This window comes from Bombina bombina, chromosome 12 (assembly GCF_027579735.1).
Source record: "Bombina bombina isolate aBomBom1 chromosome 12, aBomBom1.pri, whole genome shotgun sequence".
In the NCBI taxonomy this organism is placed as follows: Eukaryota; Metazoa; Chordata; class Amphibia; order Anura; family Bombinatoridae; genus Bombina; species Bombina bombina.
Window position 1 is genome coordinate 120337798 of NC_069510.1, and position 23901 is coordinate 120361698.

The 23901-nt window shown below is 41.9% G+C and overlaps 1 protein-coding gene across 1 annotated transcript in view; it reads right to left on the reverse strand.

Moving 5' to 3' along the window:
• Window positions 1–23901, reverse strand: part of CIZ1 (CDKN1A interacting zinc finger protein 1) — a 177227-nt gene that overhangs the window by 34977 nt on the left and 118349 nt on the right. Inside the window, exons 10-13 of the mRNA XM_053695793.1 lie at window positions 17975–18108; window positions 16940–17027; window positions 16556–16669; window positions 16271–16429 (exon numbers count right to left, since the gene is read on the reverse strand). Coding sequence (XP_053551768.1) covers window positions 16271–16429; window positions 16556–16669; window positions 16940–17027; window positions 17975–18108 — 495 coding nt within the window. The remainder of the gene's footprint in view (window positions 1–16270; window positions 16430–16555; window positions 16670–16939; window positions 17028–17974; window positions 18109–23901) is intronic.

Consider the following 23901-nt stretch of genomic DNA (forward strand, 5'->3'; position numbering starts at 1 on the left):
AAGTGCACATTGTGTGTGTGTACGTCACATGGTACTGCCATAACTGCACATTGTGTGTGTACGTCACATGGTACTGCTACAACTGCACATTGTGTGTGTGTATATGTCACATGGTACTGCCATAAGTGCACATTGTGTGTGTGTGTACGTCACATGGTACTGCCATAACTGCACATTGTGTGTGTGTACGTTACATGGTACTGCCATAACTGCACATTGTGTGTGTGTATGTCAAATGGTACTGCCACAACTGCACATTGTGTGTGTGTATGTCACATGGTACTGCCATAAGTGCACATTGTGTGTGTACGTCACATGGTACTGCTATAACTGCACATTGTGTGTGTGTATGTCACATGGTACTGCCATAACTGCACATTGTGTGTGTGTATGTCACATGGTACTGCCACAACTGCACATTGTGTGTATGTCACATGGTACTGCCATAACTGCACATTGTGTGTGTGTGTATGTCACATGGTACTGCCACAACTGCACATTGTGTGTGTGTATGTCACATGGTACTGCCATAACTGCACATTGTGTGTGTGTGTATGTCACATGGTACTGCCATAACTGCACATTGTGTGTGTGTGTGTGTATGTCACATGGTACTGCCACAACTGCACATTGTGTGTGTGTATATGTCACATGGTACTGCCATAACTGCACATTGTGTGTGTGTATGCCACATGGTACTGCCACAACTGCACATTGTGTGTGTGTATGTCACATGGTACTGCCATAACTGCACATTGTGTGTGTACGTCACATGGTACTGCCATAAGTGCACATTGTGTGTGTATGTCACATGGTACTGCCACAACTGCACATTGTGTGTGTCAGTATATGTCACATGGTACTGCCACAACTGCACATTGTGTGTGTGTATATGTCACATGGTACTGCCATAACTGCACATTGTGTGTGTGTATATGTCACATGGTACTGCCATAAGTGCACATTGTGTGTGTGTGTATATGTCACATGGTACTGCCATAAGTGCACATTGTGTGTGTGTATATATGTCACATGGTACTGCCACAACTGCACATTGTGTGTGTGTATATGCCACATGGTACTGCCATAAGTGCACATTGTGTGTGTGTATATGTCACATGGTACTGCCATAAGTGAACATTGTGTGTGTGTATATGTCACATGGTACTGCCATAAGTGCACATTGTGTGTGTATGTCACATGGTACTGCCACAACTGCACATTGTGTGTGTGTATATGTCACATGGTACTGCCATAAGTGCACATTGTGTGTGTGTATATGTCACATGGTACTGCCATAAGTGCACATTGTGTGTGTACGTCACATGGTACTGCCATAACTGCACATTGTGTGTGTACGTCACATGGTACTGCTATAACTGCACATTGTGTGTGTGTGTCACATGGTACTGCCATAACTGCACATTGTGTGTGTACGTCACATGGTACTGCTATAACTGCACATTGTGTGTGTGTATATGTCACATGGTACTGCCATAACTGCACATTGTGTGTGTGTATATGTCACATGGTACTGCCATAAGTGCACATTGTGTGTGTGTACGTCACATGGTACTGCCATAACTGCACATTGTGTGTGTACGTCACATGGTACTGCTACAACTGCACATTGTGTGTGTGTATATGTCACATGGTACTGCCATAAGTGCACATTGTGTGTGTGTGTACGTCACATGGTACTGCCATAACTGCACATTGTGTGTGTGTACGTTACATGGTACTGCCATAACTGCACATTGTGTGTGTGTATGTCAAATGGTACTGCCACAACTGCACATTGTGTGTGTGTATGTCACATGGTACTGCCATAAGTGCACATTGTGTGTGTACGTCACATGGTACTGCTATAACTGCACATTGTGTGTGTGTATGTCACATGGTACTGCCATAACTGCACATTGTGTGTGTGTATGTCACATGGTACTGCCACAACTGCACATTGTGTGTATGTCACATGGTACTGCCATAACTGCACATTGTGTGTGTGTGTATGTCACATGGTACTGCCACAACTGCACATTGTGTGTGTGTATGTCACATGGTACTGCCATAACTGCACATTGTGTGTGTGTGTATGTCACATGGTACTGCCATAACTGCACATTGTGTGTGTGTGTGTGTATGTCACATGGTACTGCCACAACTGCACATTGTGTGTGTGTATATGTCACATGGTACTGCCATAACTGCACATTGTGTGTGTGTATGCCACATGGTACTGCCACAACTGCACATTGTGTGTGTGTATGTCACATGGTACTGCCATAACTGCACATTGTGTGTGTACGTCACATGGTACTGCCATAAGTGCACATTGTGTGTGTATGTCACATGGTACTGCCACAACTGCACATTGTGTGTGTCAGTATATGTCACATGGTACTGCCACAACTGCACATTGTGTGTGTGTATATGTCACATGGTACTGCCATAAGTGCACATTGTGTGTGTGTGTATATGTCACATGGTACTGCCATAAGTGCACATTGTGTGTGTATGTCACATGGTACTGCCACAACTGCACATTGTGTGTGTGTGTATATGTCACATGGTACTGCCACAACTGCACATTGTGTGCATGTATATGTCACATGGTACTGCCATAAGTGCACATTGTGTGTGTATGTCACATGGTACTGCCATAAGTGCACATTGTGTGTGTGTACGTCACATGGTACTGCCATAAGTGCACATTGTGTGTGTGTGTGTACGTCACATGGTACTGCCATAAGTGTACATTGTGTGTGTTTGTGTGTACGTCACATGGTACTGCCATAAGTGCACATTGTGTGTGTGTGTGTACGTCACATGGTACTGCCACAACTGCACATTGTGTGTGTGTGTGTGTGTACGTCACATGGTACTGCCATAAGTGCACATTGTGTGTGTGTGTGTGTGTATGTCACATGGTACTGCCATAACTGCACATTGTGTGTGTGTATATATGTCACATGGTACTGCCATAACTGCACATTGTGTGTGTATGTCACATGGTACTGCCATAAGTGCACATTGTGTGTGTGTATGTCACATGGTACTGCCATAAGTGCACATTGTGTGTGTGTATATATGTCACATGGTACTGCCACAACTGCACATTGTGTGTGTGTATATGCCACATGGTACTGCCATAAGTGCACATTGTGTGTGTGTATATGTCACATGGTACTGCCATAAGTGCACATTGTGTGTGTGTATATGTCACATGGTACTGCCATAAGTGCACATTGTGTGTGTACGTCACATGGTACTGCCATAAGTGCACATTGTGTGTGTACGTCACATGGTACTGCCATAACTGCACATTGTGTGTGTACGTCACATGGTACTGCCATAAGTGCACATTGTGTGTGTACGTCACATGGTACTGCCATAACTGCACATTGTGTGTGTGTGTGTATATGTCACATGGTACTGCCATAAGTGCACATTGTGTGTGTGTACGTTACATGGTACTGCCATAAGTGCACATTGTGTGTGTACGTCACATGGTACTGCCACAACTGCACATTGTGTGTGTGTATATGTCACATGGTACTGCCATAAGTGCACATTGTGTGTGTGTATATGTCACATGGTACTGCCACAACTGCACATTGTGTGTGTGTGTATATGTCACATGGTACTGCCATAAGTGCACATTGTGTGTGTGTGTACGTCACATGGTACTGCCATAAGTGCACATTGTGTGTGTGTATATGTCACATGGTACTGCCATAACTGCACATTGTGTGTGTGTATATGTCACATGGTACTGCTATAACTGCACATTGTGTGTGTGTATATGTCACATGGTACTGCTATAACTGCACATTGTGTGTGTGTATATGTCACATGGTACTGCCACAACTGCACATTGTGTGTGTGTATATGTCACATGGTACTGCCACAACTGCACATTGTGTGTGTGTATATGTCACATGGTACTGCCACAACTGCACATTGTGTGTGTGTATATGTCACATGGTACTGCCATAAGTGCACATTGTGTGTGTGTACGTCACATGGTACTGCAATAACTGCACATTGTGTGTGTACGTCACATGGTACTGCTATAACTGCACATTGTGTGTGTGTATATGTCACATGGTACTGCCATAAGTGCACATTGTGTGTGTACGTCACATGGTACTGCCATAACTGCACATTGTGTGTGTACGTCACATGGTACTGCTATAACTGCACATTGTGTGTGTGTATATGTCACATGGTACTGCCATAAGTGCACATTGTGTGTGTGTACGTCACATGGTACTGCCATAAGTGCACATTGTGTGTGTACGTCACATGGTACTGCTACAACTGCACATTGTGTGTGTGTATATGTCACATGGTACTGCTATAACTGCACATTGTGTGTGTGTATATGTCACATGGTACTGCCATAAGTGCACATTGTGTGTGTGTATATGTCACATGGTACTGCCATAAGTGCACATTGTGGTTGTACGTCACATGGTACTGCCATAAGTGCACATTGTGTGTGTGTATATGTCACATGGTACTGCCATAACTGCACATTGTGTGTGTACGTCACATGGTACTGCTACAACTGCACATTGTGTGTGTGTATATGTCACATGGTACTGCTATAACTGCACATTGTGTGTGTATATGTCACATGGTACTGCCATAAGTGCACATTGTGTGTGTGTATATGTCACATGGTACTGCCATAAGTGCACATTGTGTGTGTGTGTACGTCACATGGTACTGCCATAAGTGCACATTGTGTGTGTGTATATGTCACATGGTACTGCCATAAGTGCACATTGTGTGTGTATGTCACATGGTACTGCCATAAGTGCACATTGTGTGTGTGTACGTTACATGGTACTGCCATAAGTGCACATTGTGTGTGTACGTCACATGGTACTGCCATAACTGCACATTGTGTGTGTGTGTATGTCACATGGTACTGCCATAACTGCACATTGTGTGTGTGTACGTTACATGGTACTGCTATAACTGCACATTGTGTGTGTACGTCACATGGTACTGTCATAACTGCACATTGTGTGTGTGTGTATGTCACATGGTACTGCCACAACTGCACATTGTGTGTGTGTATGTCACATGGTACTGCCATAACTGCACATTGTGTGTGTGTGTATGTCACATGGTACTGCCATAACTGCACATTGTGTGTGTGTGTACGTCACATGGTACTGCCACAACTGCACATTGTGTGTGTGTATATGTCACATGGTACTGCCATAACTGCACATTGTGTGTGTACGTCACATGGTACTGCCATAAGTGCACATTGTGTGTATGTCACATGGTACTGCCACAACTGCACATTGTGTGTGTGTATATGTCACATGGTACTGCCATAACTGCACATTGTGTGTGTGTATATGTCACATGGTACTGCCATAAGTGAACATTGTGTGTGTGTATATGTCACATGGTACTGCCATAAGTGCACATTGTGTGTGTATGTCACATGGTACTGCCACAACTGCACATTGTGTGTGTGTGTATATGTCACATGGTACTGCCACAACTGCACATTGTGTGTGTGTATATGTCACATGGTACTGCCACAACTGCACATTGTGTGTGTGTATAAGTCACATGGTACTGCCATAAGTGCACATTGTGTGTGTGTGTACGTCACATGGTACTGCCATAAGTGCACATTGTGTGTGTGCATATGTCACATGGTACTGCCATAAGTGCACATTGTGTGTGTGTATATGTCACATGGTACTGCCATAAGTGCACATTGTGTGTGTATGTCACATGGTACTGCCACAACTGCACATTGTGTGTGTGTGTACGTCACATGGTACTGCCACAACTGCACATTGTGTGTGTACGTCACATGGTACTGCCATAAGTGCACATTGTGTGTGTGTATATATGTCACATGGTACTGCCATAACTGCACATTGTGTGTGTACGTCACATGGTACTGCCATAACTGCACATTGTGTGTGTGTGTGTGTACGTCACATGGTACTGCCATAAGTGCACATTGTGTGTGTGTGTGTGTACGTCACATGGTACTGCCATAAGTGCACATTGTGTGTGTGTGTGTTTGTGTGTGTGTGTACGTCACATGGTACTGCCATAAGTGCACATTGTGTCTGTGTGTGTACGTCACATGGTACTGCCACAACTGCACATTGTGTGTGTGTGTATGTCACATGGTACTGCCATAAGTGCACATTGTGTGTGTGTATATATGTCACATGGTACTGCCACAACTGCACATTGTGTGTGTGTATATGTCACATGGTACTGCCATAAGTGCACATTGTGTGTGTGTATATGTCACATGGTACTGCCATAAGTGCACATTGTGTGTGTGTATATGTCACATGGTACTGCCATAAGTGCACATTGTGTGTGTACGTCACATGGTACTGCCATAAGTGCACATTGTGTGTGTACGTCACATGGTACTGCCATAACTGCACATTGTGTGTGTACGTCACATGGTACTGCCATAAGTGCACATTGTGTGTGTGTATATGTCACATGGTACTGCCACAACTGCACATTGTGTGTGTGTATATGTCACATGGTACTGCCACAACTGCACATTGTGTGTGTGTATATGTCACATGGTACTGCCATAAGTGCACATTGTGTGTGTGTATATGTCACATGGTACTGCCATAAGTGCACATTGTGTGTGTACGTCACATGGTACTGCCATAACTGCACATTGTGTGTGTACGTCACATGGTACTGCTATAACTGCACATTGTGTGTGTGTATATGTCACATGGTACTGCCATAAGTGCACATTGTGTGTGTGTACGTCACATGGTACTGCCATAACTGCACATTGTGTGTGTACGTCACATGGTACTGCTACAACTGCACATTGTGTGTGTGTATATGTCACATGGTACTGCCATAAGTGCACATTGTGTGTGTGTGTACGTCACATGGTACTGCCATAACTGCACATTGTGTGTGTGTACGTTACATGGTACTGCCATAACTGCACATTGTGTGTGTGTATGTCAAATGGTACTGCCACAACTGCACATTGTGTGTGTGTATGTCACATGGTACTGCCACAACTGCACATTGTGTGTGTGTATGTCACATGGTACTGCCATAACTGCACATTGTGTGTGTGTGTATGTCACATGGTACTGCCACAACTGCACATTGTGTGTGTGTATGTCACATGGTACTGCCATAACTGCACATTGTGTGTGTGTGTATGTCACATGGTACTGCCATAACTGCACATTGTGTGTGTGTGTGTATGTCACATGGTACTGCCACAACTGCACATTGTGTGTGTGTATATGTCACATGGTACTGCCATAACTGCACATTGTGTGTGTGTATGCCACATGGTACTGCCACAACTGCACATTGTGTGTGTGTATGTCACATGGTACTGCCATAACTGCACATTGTGTGTGTACGTCACATGGTACTGCCATAAGTGCACATTGTGTGTGTGTGTATGTCACATAGTACTGCCATAAGTGCACATTGTGTGTGTGTACGTCACATGGTACTGCCATAAGTGCACATTGTGTGTGTATGTCACATGGTACTGCCACAACTGCACATTGTGTGTGTCAGTATATGTCACATGGTACTGCCACAACTGCACATTGTGTGTGTGTATATGTCACATGGTACTGCCATAACTGCACATTGTGTGTGTGTATATGTCACATGGTACTGCCATAAGTGCACATTGTGTGTGTGTATATGTCACATGGTACTGCCATAAGTGCACATTGTGTGTGTGTATATGTCACATGGTACTGCCACAACTGCACATTGTGTGTGTGTACGTCACATGGTACTGCCATAACTGCACATTGTGTGTGTGCGTCACATGGTACTGCCATAACTGCACATTGTGTGTGCGTCACATGGTACTGCCATAACTGCACATTGTGTGTGTACGTTACATGGTACTGCCATAACTGCACATTGTGGTTGTACGTCACATGGTACTGCCATAAGTGCACATTGTGTGTGTGTACGTCACATGGTACTGCCATAAGTGCACATTGTGTGTGTGTATATGTCACATGGTACTGCCATAAGTGCACATTGTGTGTGTGTATATGTCACATGGTACTGCCATAAGTGCACATTGTGTGTGTACGTCACATGGTACTGCCATAAGTGCACATTGTGTGTGTGTATATGTCACATGGTACTGCCATAACTGCACATTGTGGTTGTACGTCACATGGTACTGCTACAAGTGCACATTGTGTGTGTGTGTGTGCGTCACATGGTACTGCCATAACTGCACATTGTGTGTGTATGTCACATGGTACTGCCATAAGTGCACATTGTGTGTGTGTGTGTGTGTGTGTGTGTGCGTCACATGGTACTGCCATAACTGCACATTGTGTGTGTATGTCACATGGTACTGCCATAAGTGCACATTGTGTGTGTGTGTACATCACATGGTACTGCCATAAGTGCACATTGTGTGTGTACGTCACATGGTACTGCCATAAGTGTACATTGTGTGTGTTTGTGTGTACGTCACATGGTACTGCCATAAGTGCACATTGTGTGTGTGTGTGTGTACGTCACATGGTACTGCCACAACTGCACATTGTGTGTGTGTGTACGTCACATGGTACTGCCATAAGTGCACATTGTGTGTGTGTGTGTATGTCACATGGTACTGCCATAAGTGCACATTGTGTGTGTGTATATATGTCACATGGTACTGCCATAACTGCACATTGTGTGTGTATGTCACATGGTACTGCCATAAGTGCACATTGTGTGTGTGTATGTCACATGGTACTGCCATAAGTGCACATTGTGTGTGTGTATATATGTCACATGGTACTGCCACAACTGCACATTGTGTGTGTGTATATGCCACATGGTACTGCCATAAGTGCACATTGTGTGTGTGTATATGTCACATGGTACTGCCATAAGTGCACATTGTGTCTGTGTGTGTACGTCACATGGTACTGCCACAACTGCACATTGTGTGTGTGTGTGTATGTCACATGGTACTGCCATAAGTGCACATTGTGTGTGTGTATATATGTCACATGGTACTGCCACAACTGCACATTGTGTGTGTGTATATGTCACATGGTACTGCCATAAGTGCACATTGTGTGTGTGTATATGTCACATGGTACTGCCACAACTGCACATTGTGTGTGTGTATATGTCACATGGTACTGCCACAACTGCACATTGTGTGTGTGTATATGTCACATGGTACTGCCATAAGTGCACATTATGTGTGTGTATATGTCACATGGTACTGCCATAAGTGCACATTGTGTGTGTACGTCACATGGTACTGCCATAACTGCACATTGTGTGTGTACGTCACATGGTACTGCTATAACTGCACATTGTGTGTGTGTATATGTCACATGGTACTGCCATAAGTGCACATTGTGTGTGTGTACGTCACATGGTACTGCCATAACTGCACATTGTGTGTGTACGTCACATGGTACTGCTACAACTGCACATTGTGTGTGTGTATATGTCACATGGTACTGCCATAAGTGCACATTGTGTGTGTGTGTACGTCACATGGTACTGCCATAACTGCACATTGTGTGTGTGTACGTTACATGGTACTGCCATAACTGCACATTGTGTGTGTGTATGTCAAATGGTACTGCCACAACTGCACATTGTGTGTGTGTACGTCACATGGTACTGCCATAACTGCACATTGTGTGTGTGTATGTCACATGGTACTGCCACAACTGCACATTGTGTGTGTGTACGTCACATGGTACTGCCATAACTGCACATTGTGTGTGTGTATGCCACATGGTACTGCCACAACTGCACATTGTGTGTGTGTATGTCACATGGTACTGCCATAACTGCACATTGTGTGTGTACGTCACATGGTACTGCCATAAGTGCACATTGTGTGTGTATGTCACATGGTACTGCCACAACTGCACATTGTGTGTGTCAGTATATGTCACATGGTACTGCCACAACTGCACATTGTGTGTGTGTATATGTCACATGGTACTGCCATAACTGCACATTGTGTGTGTGTATATGTCACATGGTACTGCCATAAGTGCACATTGTGTGTGTGTATATGTCACATGGTACTGCCATAAGTGCACGTTGTGTGTGTATGTCACATGGTACTGCCACAACTGCACATTGTGTGTGTGTGTATATGTCACATGGTACTGCCACAACTGCACATTGTGTGCATGTATATGTCACATGGTACTGCCATAAGTGCACATTGTGTGTGTATGTCACATGGTACTGCCATAAGTGCACATTGTGTGTGTGTACGTCACATGGTACTGCCATAAGTGCACATTGTGTGTGTGTGTGTACGTCACATGGTACTGCCATAAGTGTACATTGTGTGTGTTTGTGTGTACGTCACATGGTACTGCCATAAGTGCACATTGTGTGTGTTTGTGTGTACGTCACATGGTACTGCCATAAGTGCACATTGTGTGTGTGTGTATATGTCACATGGTACTGCCATAAGTGCACATTGTGGTTGTACGTCACATGGTACTGCCATAAGTGCACATTGTGTGTGTGTATATGTCACATGGTACTGCCATAACTGCACATTGTGTGTGTACGTCACATGGTACTGCTACAACTGCACATTGTGTGTGTGTATATGTCACATGGTACTGCTATAACTGCACATTGTGTGTGTGTATATGTCACATGGTACTGCCATAAGTGCACATTGTGTGTGTGTATATGTCACATGGTACTGCCATAAGTGCACATTGTGTGTGTGTGTACGTCACATGGTACTGCTTTAAGTGCACATTGTGTGTGTGTATATGTCACATGGTACTGCCATAAGTGCACATTGTGTGTGTATGTCACATGGTACTGCCATAAGTGCACATTGTGTGTGTGTACGTTACATGGTACTGCCATAAGTGCACATTGTGTGTGTACGTCACATGGTACTGCCATAACTGCACATTGTGTGTGTGTGTATGTCACATGGTACTGCCATAACTGCACATTGTGTGTGTGTACGTTACATGGTACTGCCATAACTGCACATTGTGTGTGTGTGTATGTCACATGGTACTGCCACAACTGCACATTGTGTGTGTGTATGTCACATGGTACTGCCATAACTGCACATTGTGTGTGTGTGTATGTCACATGGTACTGCCACAACTGCACATTGTGTGTGTGTATGTCACATGGTACTGCCATAACTGCACATTGTGTGTGTGTGTATGTCACATGGTACTGCCATAACTGCACATTGTGTGTGTACGTCACATGGTACTGCCACAACTGCACATTGTGTGTGTGTATATGTCACATGGTACTGCCATAACTGCACATTGTGTGTGTACGTCACATGGTACTGCCATAAGTGCACATTGTGTGTGTATGTCACATGGTACTGCCACAACTGCACATTGTGTGTGTGTATATGTCACATGGTACTGCCATAACTGCACATTGTGTGTGTGTATATGTCACATGGTACTGCCATAAGTGAACATTGTGTGTGTGTATATGTCACATGGTACTGCCATAAGTGCACATTGTGTGTGTATGTCACATGGTACTGCCACAACTGCACATTGTGTGTGTGTGTATATGTCACATGGTACTGCCACAACTGCACATTGTGTGTGTGTATAAGTCACATGGTACTGCCATAAGTGCACATTGTGTGTGTGTGTACGTCACATGGTACTGCCATAAGTGCACATTGTGTGTGTGTATATGTCACATGGTACTGCCATAAGTGCACATTGTGTGTGTGTATATGTCACATGGTACTGCCATAAGTGCACATTGTGTGTGTATGTCACATGGTACTGCCACAACTGCACATTGTGTGTGTGTGTACGTCACATGGTACTGCCACAACTGCACATTGTGTGTGTACGTCACATGGTACTGCCATAACTGCACATTGTGTGTGTACGTCACATGGTACTGCCATAACTGCACATTGTGTGTGTGTGTGTGTGTACGTCACATGGTACTGCCATAAGTGCACATTGTGTGTGTGTGTGTGTACGTCACATGGTACTGCCATAAGTGCACATTGTGTGTGTGTGTGTGTACGTCACATGGTACTGCCATAAGTGCACATTGTGTGTGTGTGTGTGTACGTCACATGGTACTGCCATAAGTGCACATTGTGTGTGTGTGTGTTTGTGTGTGTGTGTACGTCACATGGTACTGCCATAAGTGCACATTGTGTCTGTGTGTGTACGTCACATGGTACTGCCACAACTGCACATTGTGTGTGTGTGTATGTCACATGGTACTGCCATAAGTGCACATTGTGTGTGTGTATATATGTCACATGGTACTGCCACAACTGCACATTGTGTGTGTGTATATGTCACATGGTACTGCCATAAGTGCACATTGTGTGTGTGTATATGTCACATGGTACTGCCATAAGTGCACATTGTGTGTGTGTATATGTCACATGGTACTGCCATAAGTGCACATTGTGTGTGTACGTCAGATGGTACTGCCATAAGTGCACATTGTGTGTGTGTGTGTGTACGTCACATGGTACTGCCATAACTGCACATTGTGTGTGTACGTCACATGGTACTGCCATAAGTGCACATTGTGTGTGTGTATATGTCACATGGTACTGCCACAACTGCACATTGTGTGTGTGTATATGTCACATGGTACTGCCACAACTGCACATTGTGTGTGTGTATATGTCACATGGTACTGCCACAACTGCACATTGTGTGTGTGTATATGTCACATGGTACTGCCATAAGTGCACATTGTGTGTGTGTATATGTCACATGGTACTGCCATAAGTGCACATTGTGTGTGTACGTCACATGGTACTGCCATAAGTGCACATTGTGTGTGTGTGTGTATGTCACATGGTACTGCCATAAGTGCACATTGTGTGTGTATATGTCACATGGTACTGCCATAACTGCACATTGTGTGTGTACGTCACATGGTACTGCTATAACTGCACATTGTGTGTGTGTATATGTCACATGGTACTGCCATAAGTGCACATTGTGTGTGTGTGTATGTCACATGGTACTGCCATAAGTGCACATTGTGTGTGTGTACGTCACATGGTACTGCCATAACTGCACATTGTGTGTGTACGTCACATGGTACTGCTACAACTGCACATTGTGTGTGTGTATATGTCACATGGTACTGCCATAAGTGCACATTGTGTGTGTGTGTACGTCACATGGTACTGCCACAACTGCACATTGTGTGTGTGTATATGTCACATGGTACTGCCATAACTGCACATTGTGTGTGTGTATATGTCACATGGTACTGCCATAAGTGCACATTGTGTGTGTGTATGTCACATGGTACTGCCATAAGTGCACATTGTGTGTGTGTATATGTCACATGGTACTGCCATAAGTGCACATTGTGTGTGTATATGTCACATGGTACTGCCATAACTGCACATTGTGTGTGTGTATATGTCACATGGTACTGCCATAAGTGCACATTGTGTGTGTGTACGTCACATGGTACTGCCATAAGTGCACATTGTGTGTGTATGTCACATGGTACTGCCACAACTGCACATTGTGTGTGTGTACGTCACATGGTACTGCCATAAGTGCACATTGTGTGCGTGTATATGTCACATGGTACTGCCATAAGTGCACATTGTGTGTGTGTACGTCACATGGTACTGCCATAAGTGCACATTGTGTGTGTGTATATGTCACATGGTACTGCCATAAGTGCACATTGTGTGTGTACGTCACATGGTACTGCCACAACTGCACATTGTGTGTGTGTGTATATGTCACATGGTACTGCCATAACTGCACATTGTGTGTGTATGTCACATGGTACTGCCACAACTGCACATTGTGTGTGTGTATGTCACATGGTACTGCCATAACTGCACATTGTGTGTGTGTGTATGTCACATGGTACTGCCATAACTGCACATTGTGTGTGTGTGTGTGTGTATGTCACATGGTACTGCCACAACTGCACATTGTGTGTGTGTATATGTCACATGGTACTGCCATAAGTGCACATTGTGTGTGTGTACGTCACATGGTACTGCCATAACTGCACATTGTGTGTGTACGTCACATGGTACTGCCATAAGTGCACATTGTGTGTGTGTATATGTCACATGGTACTGCCATAAGTGCACATTGTGTGTGTGTATATGTCACATGGTACTGCCATAACTGCACATTGTGTGTGTGTATATGTCACATGGTACTGCCATAAGTGCACATTGTGTGTGTGTATATGTCACATGGTACTGCCATAACTGCACATTGTGTGTGTGTGTATGTCACATGGTACTGCCATAACTGCACATTGTGTGTGTGTGTGTGTGTGTGTATGTCACATGGTACTGCCACAACTGCACATTGTGTGTGTGTATATGTCACATGGTACTGCCATAACTGCACATTGTGTGTGTGTATGCCACATGGTACTGCCACAACTGCACATTGTGTGTGTGTATGTCACATGGTACTGCCATAACTGCACATTGTGTGTGTACGTCACATGGTACTGCCATAAGTGCACATTGTGTGTGTATGTCACATGGTACTGCCACAACTGCACATTGTGTGTGTCAGTATATGTCACATGGTACTGCCACAACTGCACATTGTGTGTGTGTATATGTCACATGGTACTGCCATAACTGCACATTGTGTGTGTGTATATGTCACATGGTACTGCCATAAGTGCACATTGTGTGTGTGTATATGTCACATGGTACTGCCATAAGTGCACATTGTGTGTGTATGTCACATGGTACTGCCATAAGTGCACATTGTGTGTGTATGTCACATGGTACTGCCATAAGTGCACATTGTGTGTGTGTACGTCACATGGTACTGCCATAAGTGCACATTGTGTGTGTGTACGTCACATGGTACTGCCATAAGTGCACATTGTGTGTGTGTACGTCACATGGTACTGCCATAAGTGCACATTGTGTGTGTGTATATGTCACATGGTACTGCCATAAGTGCACATTGTGTGTGTGTATATGTCACATGGTACTGCCACAACTGCACATTGTGTGTGTGTATATGTCACATGGTACTGCCATAACTGCACATTGTGTGTGTGTGTGTGTGTTTCACATGGTACTGCCATAAGTGCACATTGTGTGTGTGTGTGTGTGTATGTCACATGGTACTGCCATAAGTGCACATTGTGTGTGTGTGTGTATGTCACATGGTACTGCCATAAGTGCACATTGTGTGTGTGTGTGTGTGTGTACGTCACATGGTACTGCCATAAGTGCACATTGTGTGTGTGTATATGTCACATGGTACTGCCATAAGTGCACATTGTGTGTGTGTATATGTCACATGGTACTGCCATAAGTGAACATTGTGTGTGTATATGTCACATGGTACTGCCATAAGCGCACATTGTGTGTGTGTGTGTGTATGTCACATGGTACTGCCATAAGTGCACATTGTGTGTGTGTGTGTGTACGTCACATGGTACTGCCATAAGTGCACATTGTGTGTGTGTACGTCACATGGTACTGCCATAAGTGCACATTGTGTGTGTATATGTCACATGGTACTGCCATAAGTGCACATTGTGTGTGTATATGTCACATGGTACTGCCATAAGCGCACATTGTGTGTGTGTGTGTATGTCACATGGTACTGCCATAAGTGCACATTGTGTGTGTACGTCACATGGTACTGCTATAACTGCACATTCCGTTTGTCTGTGTGTACGCCACATGGTACGCCTATTAATTATATAAGTTAAAAAACTAACTTAACTAAAATGATTGGAAAGGATACACTAAGGGCAATATATACAAAATAGAAGGAAATTGGAAAGAACACACACAGTTCAGAGCCTTTTGGAGAAACAGCGACACCCCCGGTATTCCTGGCTGATAGCTGGATACTTCGGCGTCAGTTGGGGGTGCCATGAGAACAAGTTCCGAAAAAATATTACAGAAAATAATAAATTAGCTAGGTGTTTTGGCCCATATACAGACCTCTGTCAAGTTTTGATTTTTAAAAAAGTAAAAGTATATTGCCCTTAGGGTATCCTTTGCAATTATTTTTAATAATATAAAGTTAGTATTTTAACTTATATAATAAATAGGAGCTGTAGTGCACTGACATACTCTTTTTGGTCCAATAGGGAGCCATAATTTAGACTGTTCGTCCCTCTTAACTTTTGCTGTCTGCTGTGAATGACCATCAACGTACACCTCTGTCGCCTCCTGTTCCTATGTTTTACAAACATCTGTGTAAGGTGATAGTCTATTGATTACCATCCATCCTGTGTCCCCAGATGAGTCATCCTCACTGATGCCCTCTTCCTCATCTTCATCATCGTCGTCCTCCTCATCCTCAAAGCACCCCACTGCATCCACTGTAATCAGCTCTTCAGAGTCTTCAGGAATCAGTGTCTCTTTGTCCCCCATCCTAACCTGCATGACATTGCATATTCCCTTTTAGTAACTGAGTTATTATATTATTATCCTCTTAAGTACTCATGAATACTGTTATGGTCTTGCTTGAATCCACACGCATAAAAACTTTGTCATGTGTCTTACCTCCAGTGACTTCTGTTTATGCTCTGGGGATTTCATATGTTCCACAAATTTGCGAGGGGTTTTAAAGTGGCGGCTGCAGACAGTACAGAAGGGTCTCAAAGAGCGCTTGGCCATCTGAAGAGAGAAAATATGTTGCATATTATATTATGAGCCACTTTCTAAAGAAATTTGAAAATCACAAGTAGTAGAAATTACGCTAATTCTGGTCCCATAGTGTTTTAATACTGATCACTAAATATTGTTCGCAAAGGAATTATAAGCAAAATGAATCGTTGTGAAGCATAGTGCACTATACGTCATAAGTGTCTGTGGTAACTGCTAAATATAAAATATTCCCAATTTTCGTATGTGGTTATGCTCAAGTTCTTCAATTAGCACTCATACCTTATGCTCTGGTGTCCGCCGATGTTTTATGAGGTCAGTGCTGAAGTGAATCTGGCAGACATTGCACCACCTAAACGGCTTCTTTTTTCTGTATAAATAACATGTCACAGAGGGATTACAGTATGAGTATCTTAAAACAAACCACCAAAAGACATGTAAGTTTTCCAACCCTAAAAAACAACAACAAAGGTGTCAAAAGGGTCAACCACCATAAGCAAGCTGGACAAAACAACTAACTACAGAAAGCCAACACATCAAAACAGTCAACCAACAAAAGCCAACATGTCAAATCGCCCAAACACCAAAAACACATAAAATCAGCCAACCACCAAAAGCAGACACATAAAAACGACCAAACATCAAATGCCAACACATCATTGCACCCAACACTCAAAGCTAATGTGTCAAATCAGTCAAAGCGACAAAACAGCCAACAACCAAGTGCTCCGTTGCAGCCAACGACTAAAAGACAACTTGTCAAAATGGCCAACCATCAAAATACAATGCTCCAGAGGCCAACCCTTAAAGCTAACATGTCAAAATTGCAAAACACAACTCATCCTAGCATTCAAATCCAACCTGTCAAAATGGCCAAACCCATGGAAAAACACCCAACCCCAAAAAGTTAAAGTGTAACTGACAAATCCCCAAAAAATCATGTTAAAATGGATAACTATCAAAGTCAATGTGACAAAATGGCCAACGCTCAATGTCCACTTTTCAAAATTGACAACCTTAAATTTGGTCTATCAATCTAGTGCTTTTATGAGTCTCCGTAATTTTCCCATCTATCCTCCCAAAGGCTACTGACCTCTTCTTACTAAATATCTATATTTTATAAAACTAGACCATGGCTTTCCACACTAAAACTAATATATAAGTAATGCCAGTATATGCCAAGATGGCCACCCCAAAGCATACAAGTTTCAAGATGGTTACCCAAAGCCAACATGCACCATAAGCTATAGTGATAGCTTTCTACAATTCAAACACTGCTTGTGTCAATCACTCTCCTTTTCTTTGATTGGCATTTACCCATCTTTTCCAATAGCAGGGAGCTGGTTGTCCTTTGCTGTGGGCAATAAGGTGACCAAACAGGCGTTACTGAGATGCTGTATCTCCTGGAACAGCTGATGATGGCGAGCGGTCACTAGGTGGGACTGGAAATTCTAAGATATAAGGGGATAGTTGTCTGATTAGTTTGTTGGTATTTAACACATTTTTATTAGCCCACTAGCAAAGTAAAATAGGAATTTGAATAGCAAACGCAGCTTAACCCATATTACTGTAGGAAGCTTTAACGTAAATGATCAGGATTTTACAAGATTTGTTGTTAATTTTTTACTTTGGTGAGGGTCTACAAGACAATCATATGTGGAATACAATACCCATGCAGTGAAGTCCAGTAGACCACTAGACTGTTTTAGTATAAACATAACATCAGGCAAATATATAAACTGGTGAGTTTTACCATATCTAATTTCCTAATTAATAACAGCGTCCCTGGCATTAAAGTAGACATGGATCTCTTTATTCTGCATATGAAAGAGGAAAACATGCTAATATAATTTTCAAGTGAATAAGTAGACGCTGTTTAAATTAAGATTGAAACAGAAAACGCACATTTGTGTACATTATTGGCGCATAAAAACAAAATGGTTTTCAGGAACTGCGACATTGGCTCGACAAGCACCAGCCTGAAACAGCCAGTGAGAAAATAAAATTATGCTTACCTGATAAATTCATTTTTTTACATAATGGTGTGAGTTCATGAGATCATCACATATATAATTTTAGTTCCTGTCCACCAGGAGAAGGCAAAAAAAACCCAACTAAAAACATTCCAGGGCGTTGCTGTACCCATGCTCCCAGCACTTCCCTTCTAGAAATAGTTATAAATATGGCCAAGTAGAGAAGAAAAGCCAGAAAAATAGGAAAGGACCAAAGTGCACAAATTTAGAGCAAACTAACGCCTAGATTTAGAGTTCTGCGTTAGCCGTCAAAACCAGCGTTAAGGGGTCCTAACGCTGCTTTTTACTGCCCGCTGGTATTTAGAGTCAGCCAGGAAAGGGTCTAACGCTCACTTTCCAGCCGCGACTTTTCCATACCGCAGATCCCCTTACGCCAATTGCGTATCCTATCTTTTCAATGGGATCTTCCTAACGCTGGTATTTAGAGTCTTGGCTGAAGTGAGCGTTAGAACTCTACCGACAAGACTCCAGCCGCAGAAAAAAGTCAGGAGTTAAGAGCTTTCTGGGCTAACGCCGGTTTATAAAGCTCTTAACTACTGTGCTCTAAAGTACACTAACACCCATAAACTACCTATGTACCCCTAAACCGAGTCGCTGCCACTATAATAAAATTTTTTAACCCCTAATCTGCCGACCGGACACCGCCGCCACCTACATTATCCCTATGTACCCCTAATCTGCTGCCCCTAACATCGCCGACACCTACATAAAAATTTTTTAACCCCTAATCTGCCCCCCCCCAACGTCGCCGCTACCTTACCTACACTTATTAACCCCTAATCTGCCGACCGGACCTCAACGCTACTATAATAAATGTATTAACCCCCTAAACCGCATCACTCCCGCCTCGCAAACCCTATAATAAATTTTATTAACCCCTAATCTGCCCTCCCTAACATCTGCGACACCTAACTTCAAGTATTAACCCCTAATCTTCCGACCGGACCTTGCCCCTACTCTAATAAATGTATTAACCCCTAAAGCTAGGTCTAACCCTAACCTTAACACCCCCCTAAATTAAATATAATTTTATTCTAACGAAATAAATTAAATCTTATTAAAAAAATTAATCCTATTTAAAGCTAAATACTTACCTGTAAAATAAACCCTAATATAGCTACAATATAACTAATAATTTCATTGTAGCTATTTTAGGATTTATATTTATTTTACAGGCAACTTTGTATTTATTTTAACCAGGTACAATAGCTATTAAATAGTTATTTACTATTTAATAGCTACCTAGTTAAAATAATTACAAAATTACCTGTAAAATAAATCCTAACCTAAGTTACAATTAAACCTAACACTACACTATCAATAAATAAATTAACTAAACTACCTACAATTACCTACAATTAAATCAACTAAACTAAATTACAAAAACAAACACTAAATTACAGAAAATAAAAAAAGATTACAAGAATTTTAAACTAATTACACCTACTCTAAGCCCCCTAAAAAAAAATAACAAAGCCCCCCAAAATAAAAAAATGCCCTACCCTAATCTAAAATAAAAAGTTAACAGCTCTATTACATTACCAGCCCTTAAAAGGGCTTTTTGCGGGGCATGCCCCAAAGAAATCAGCTCTTTTGCCTGTAAAAAAAACCATACAATAGCACCCCCCCCAACATTACAACCCACCACCCACATACCCCTAATCTAACCCACCCAAACCCCCCTTAAAAAACCTAACACTATCTTCTTCCATCCGGAGCGGGTCCATCTTGAATCATCTGTTCTGATCAGCCAATAGAATGCGAGCTCAATCTGATTGGCTGATTGGATCAGCCAATCCGATTGAACTTGAATCTGATTGGCTGATTTAATCAGCCAATCAGATTTTTCCTACCTTAATTCCGATTGGCTGATAGAATCCTATCAGCCAATCGGAATTCGAGGGACGCCATCTTGGATGACGTCATTTAAAGGAACCTTCATTCGGTGTTAGGACGTCGTTAGAAGAGGATGGATCCGCGCTGGCTGCTTCAAGATGGACCCGCTCCGCTCTGGATGGAAGAAGATAGAAGATGCCGCCTGGATGAAGACTTCCGACCCACTGGAGAACCTCTTCTGGCCGGATAGGATGAAGACTTCGGACCCTCTTCTGGACGGATCGGATGGTACCCGGCTGGGTGAAGACAAGGTAGGAAGGTCTTCAGGGGCTTAGTGTTAGGTTTTTTAAGGGGGGTTTGGGTGGGTTAGATTAGGGGTATGTGGGTGGTGGGTTGTAATGTTGGGGGGGGGGGTATTGTATGTTTTTTTTTACAAGCAAAAGAGCTGATTTCTTTGGGGCATGCCCCGCAAAAAGCCCTTTTAAGGGCTGGTAAGGTAATAGAGCTGTTAACTTTTTATTTTTAGATTAGGGTAGGGCATTTTTTATTTTTTGGGGGGGCTTAGAGTAGGTGTAATTAGTTTAAAATTCTTGTAATCTTTTTTTATTTTCTGTAATTTAGTGTTTTTTTTTTTTTGTAATTTAGTTTAGTTGATTTAATTGTAGGTAATTGTAGGTAGTTTAGTTAATTTATTTATTGATAGTGTAGTGTTAGGTTTAATTGTAACTTAGGTTAGGATTTATTTTACAGGTAATTTTGTAATTATTTTAACAAGGTAGCTATTAAATAGTAAATAACTATTTAATAGCTATTGTACCTGGTTAAAATAAATACAACGTTGCCTGTAAAATAAAGATAAATCCTAAAATAGCTACAATGTAATTATTAGTTATATTGTAGCTATATTAGGGTTTATTTTACAGGTAAGTATTTAGCTTTAAATAGGATTAATTTTTTAATAAGATTTAATTTATTTCGTTAGAATAAAATTATATTTAATTTAGGGGGGTGTTAGGGTTAGACCTAGCTTTAGGGGTTAATACATTTATTAGAGTAGCGGCGAGGTCCGGTCGGAAGATTATAGGTTAATACTTGAAGTTAGGTGTCGCAGATGTTAGGGAGGGCAGATTAGGGGTTAATAAAATTTATTATAGGGTTTGCAAGGCGGTTTAGGGGTTAATACATTTATTATAGTGGCGGCGAGGTCCGGTCGGCAGATTAGTGGTTAATAAGTGTAGGTAAGGTAGCTGTAACGGGGGGCTTTTGGCAGATTAGGGGTTAATAAATATAATATAGGGGTCGGCGGTGTTAGTGGCAGCAGATTAGGGGTACATAGGTATAATGTAGGTTGCTGCGGTGCCCGGAGCGGAAGATTAGGGGTTAATAATAATATGCAGGGGTCAGCGATAGCGGGGACGGCAGATTAGGGGTTAATAAGTGTAAGATTAGGGATGTTTAGACTCAGGGTACATGTTAGGGTGTTAGGTGCAGACTTAGAAACTGTTTCCCCATAGGAAACAATGGGGCTGCGTTAGGAGCTGAACGCTGCTTTTTTGCAGGTGTTAGGTTTTTTTTCAGCCCAAACTGCCCCATTGTTTCCTATGGGGGAATCGTGCACGAGCACGTTTTTCCAGCTTACCGCTACCGTAAGCAACGCTGGTATTGAGAGTTGAAGTGACGGTAAATATGCCTTTACGCTCCCTATTTGGAGCCTAACGCAGCCCTTCAGAGAACTCTAAATACAAGCGTTATTTAAAAGGTGCGGGGGGAAAAAAACACGCGTAGCTAACGCACCCCTTTGGCCGCAAAACTCTAAATCTAGGCCTAAGTCTTTTTGCTAGATGTATCCATAACAAACAAATGTGGGGCATGTGTACTCTCACCATCACGAAAAAAACAGCCAAGCATACTTATTGTTTTCTTTTATAAGATCCGAAAGATCATCATATGTGGAATCCAACACCCATGTAATGAAGTCCACTAGACCAAATTTTTTTACCCATTGTCCTTAATCTTGATGGTAATTTATTTTTATCTTGTACTTTTCTCTGTGTACGCAAAAATTGACTCTTTGGTATGGATCTAAATACATTATCTTGAATAGAATAAGTTACATAGATGATATTTTTGGAGTAGCCGGGGGGTGGGGGGGGGCATTGGAGTTCTTATTGCAATTTGTAGAGATCATTAACTCTGCAATGTCTGGCTTAAAGTTTACCCTAACTTATTCTATTAAAAAAAAATAAAAAAATTCTTGATACTTAAGTGTATAAACAGAAAAATTCATTAGTTACTGATCTCTATGTGAAAACTTACAGATAGGAATACTTTACTGAGATATGATAGTTTCCATCCAGATAATAGAGTCAATTTTTGCGTACACAGAGAATAGTACAAGATAAAAATAAAATACTATCAAGATTAAGGACAATGGGTAAAAAAATTATTGATAGGGGTTACTCTAATTATTTAATTGAGCAGACTATCAGTGAGTGGGCACAAAACAGTTAAAGGGATACTCCAGCCAATATATAAATTCACATAGATGAATTACATCTTTAAATATAAACATATTTGCGATATATATGTTTTGGCAAAAATGCTTCTAGTAAAAGTTATCACTGTTTTAGTGTTAACATTTTTCTCTGCATGTGCATGTGAAGCATTGCTAGATATTGTCAGTTCACCAGCATTTTAAATACTGCAGCTGCTCAGAATGATAGTGGGGCATGTATTGTATCAGCAATTAAGACATTCAGTCATTACCATATTATACAAGCACCTTAGGCTCTCTAAACAAGTGCTGTGTTTAAAATGCTGGTGCACGGAGCATACTTAAATACACTTTTTTTACAGCTATAGCTTTTATTAGAAGCATTTTTGCTAATACATGTATATTACAAAAATGCTTCTTTTCAAAACTGAAATGTACCCATGTGTATTTCAATTTGGGCTGGAATGTCCCTTTAAGTAACAACATGTAAGGTATCGAATAAGGATAGAAAATGGGTGAGACTGGTCTTTCAACAGAATACAGTAATAGTAGTAAAGACATCTATAAGAAACATTGCTATGAAATATCTCAATACAATCTAGAAATTAAAACATTTCAATTGCCACCTATGCCCTTCATATTGTAGGTTAAGAAATCTTAAAGAGAATTTGGTAAGAGCAGATGTTGGCACAAATAAAAAACACATCTATTAATGATTAAACAACACCCAATAAAAGGATGCTACCCCTGTCTTCATTGTATACAATGTAATTCTGTAATTAAGGGCAAATATTTGGACCAAAATGATAAAAGAAAACAATTAAAAATTAATGGTCTATATACATTTCAAACAGATTAGGCAATTTATCTATTTAAATGCC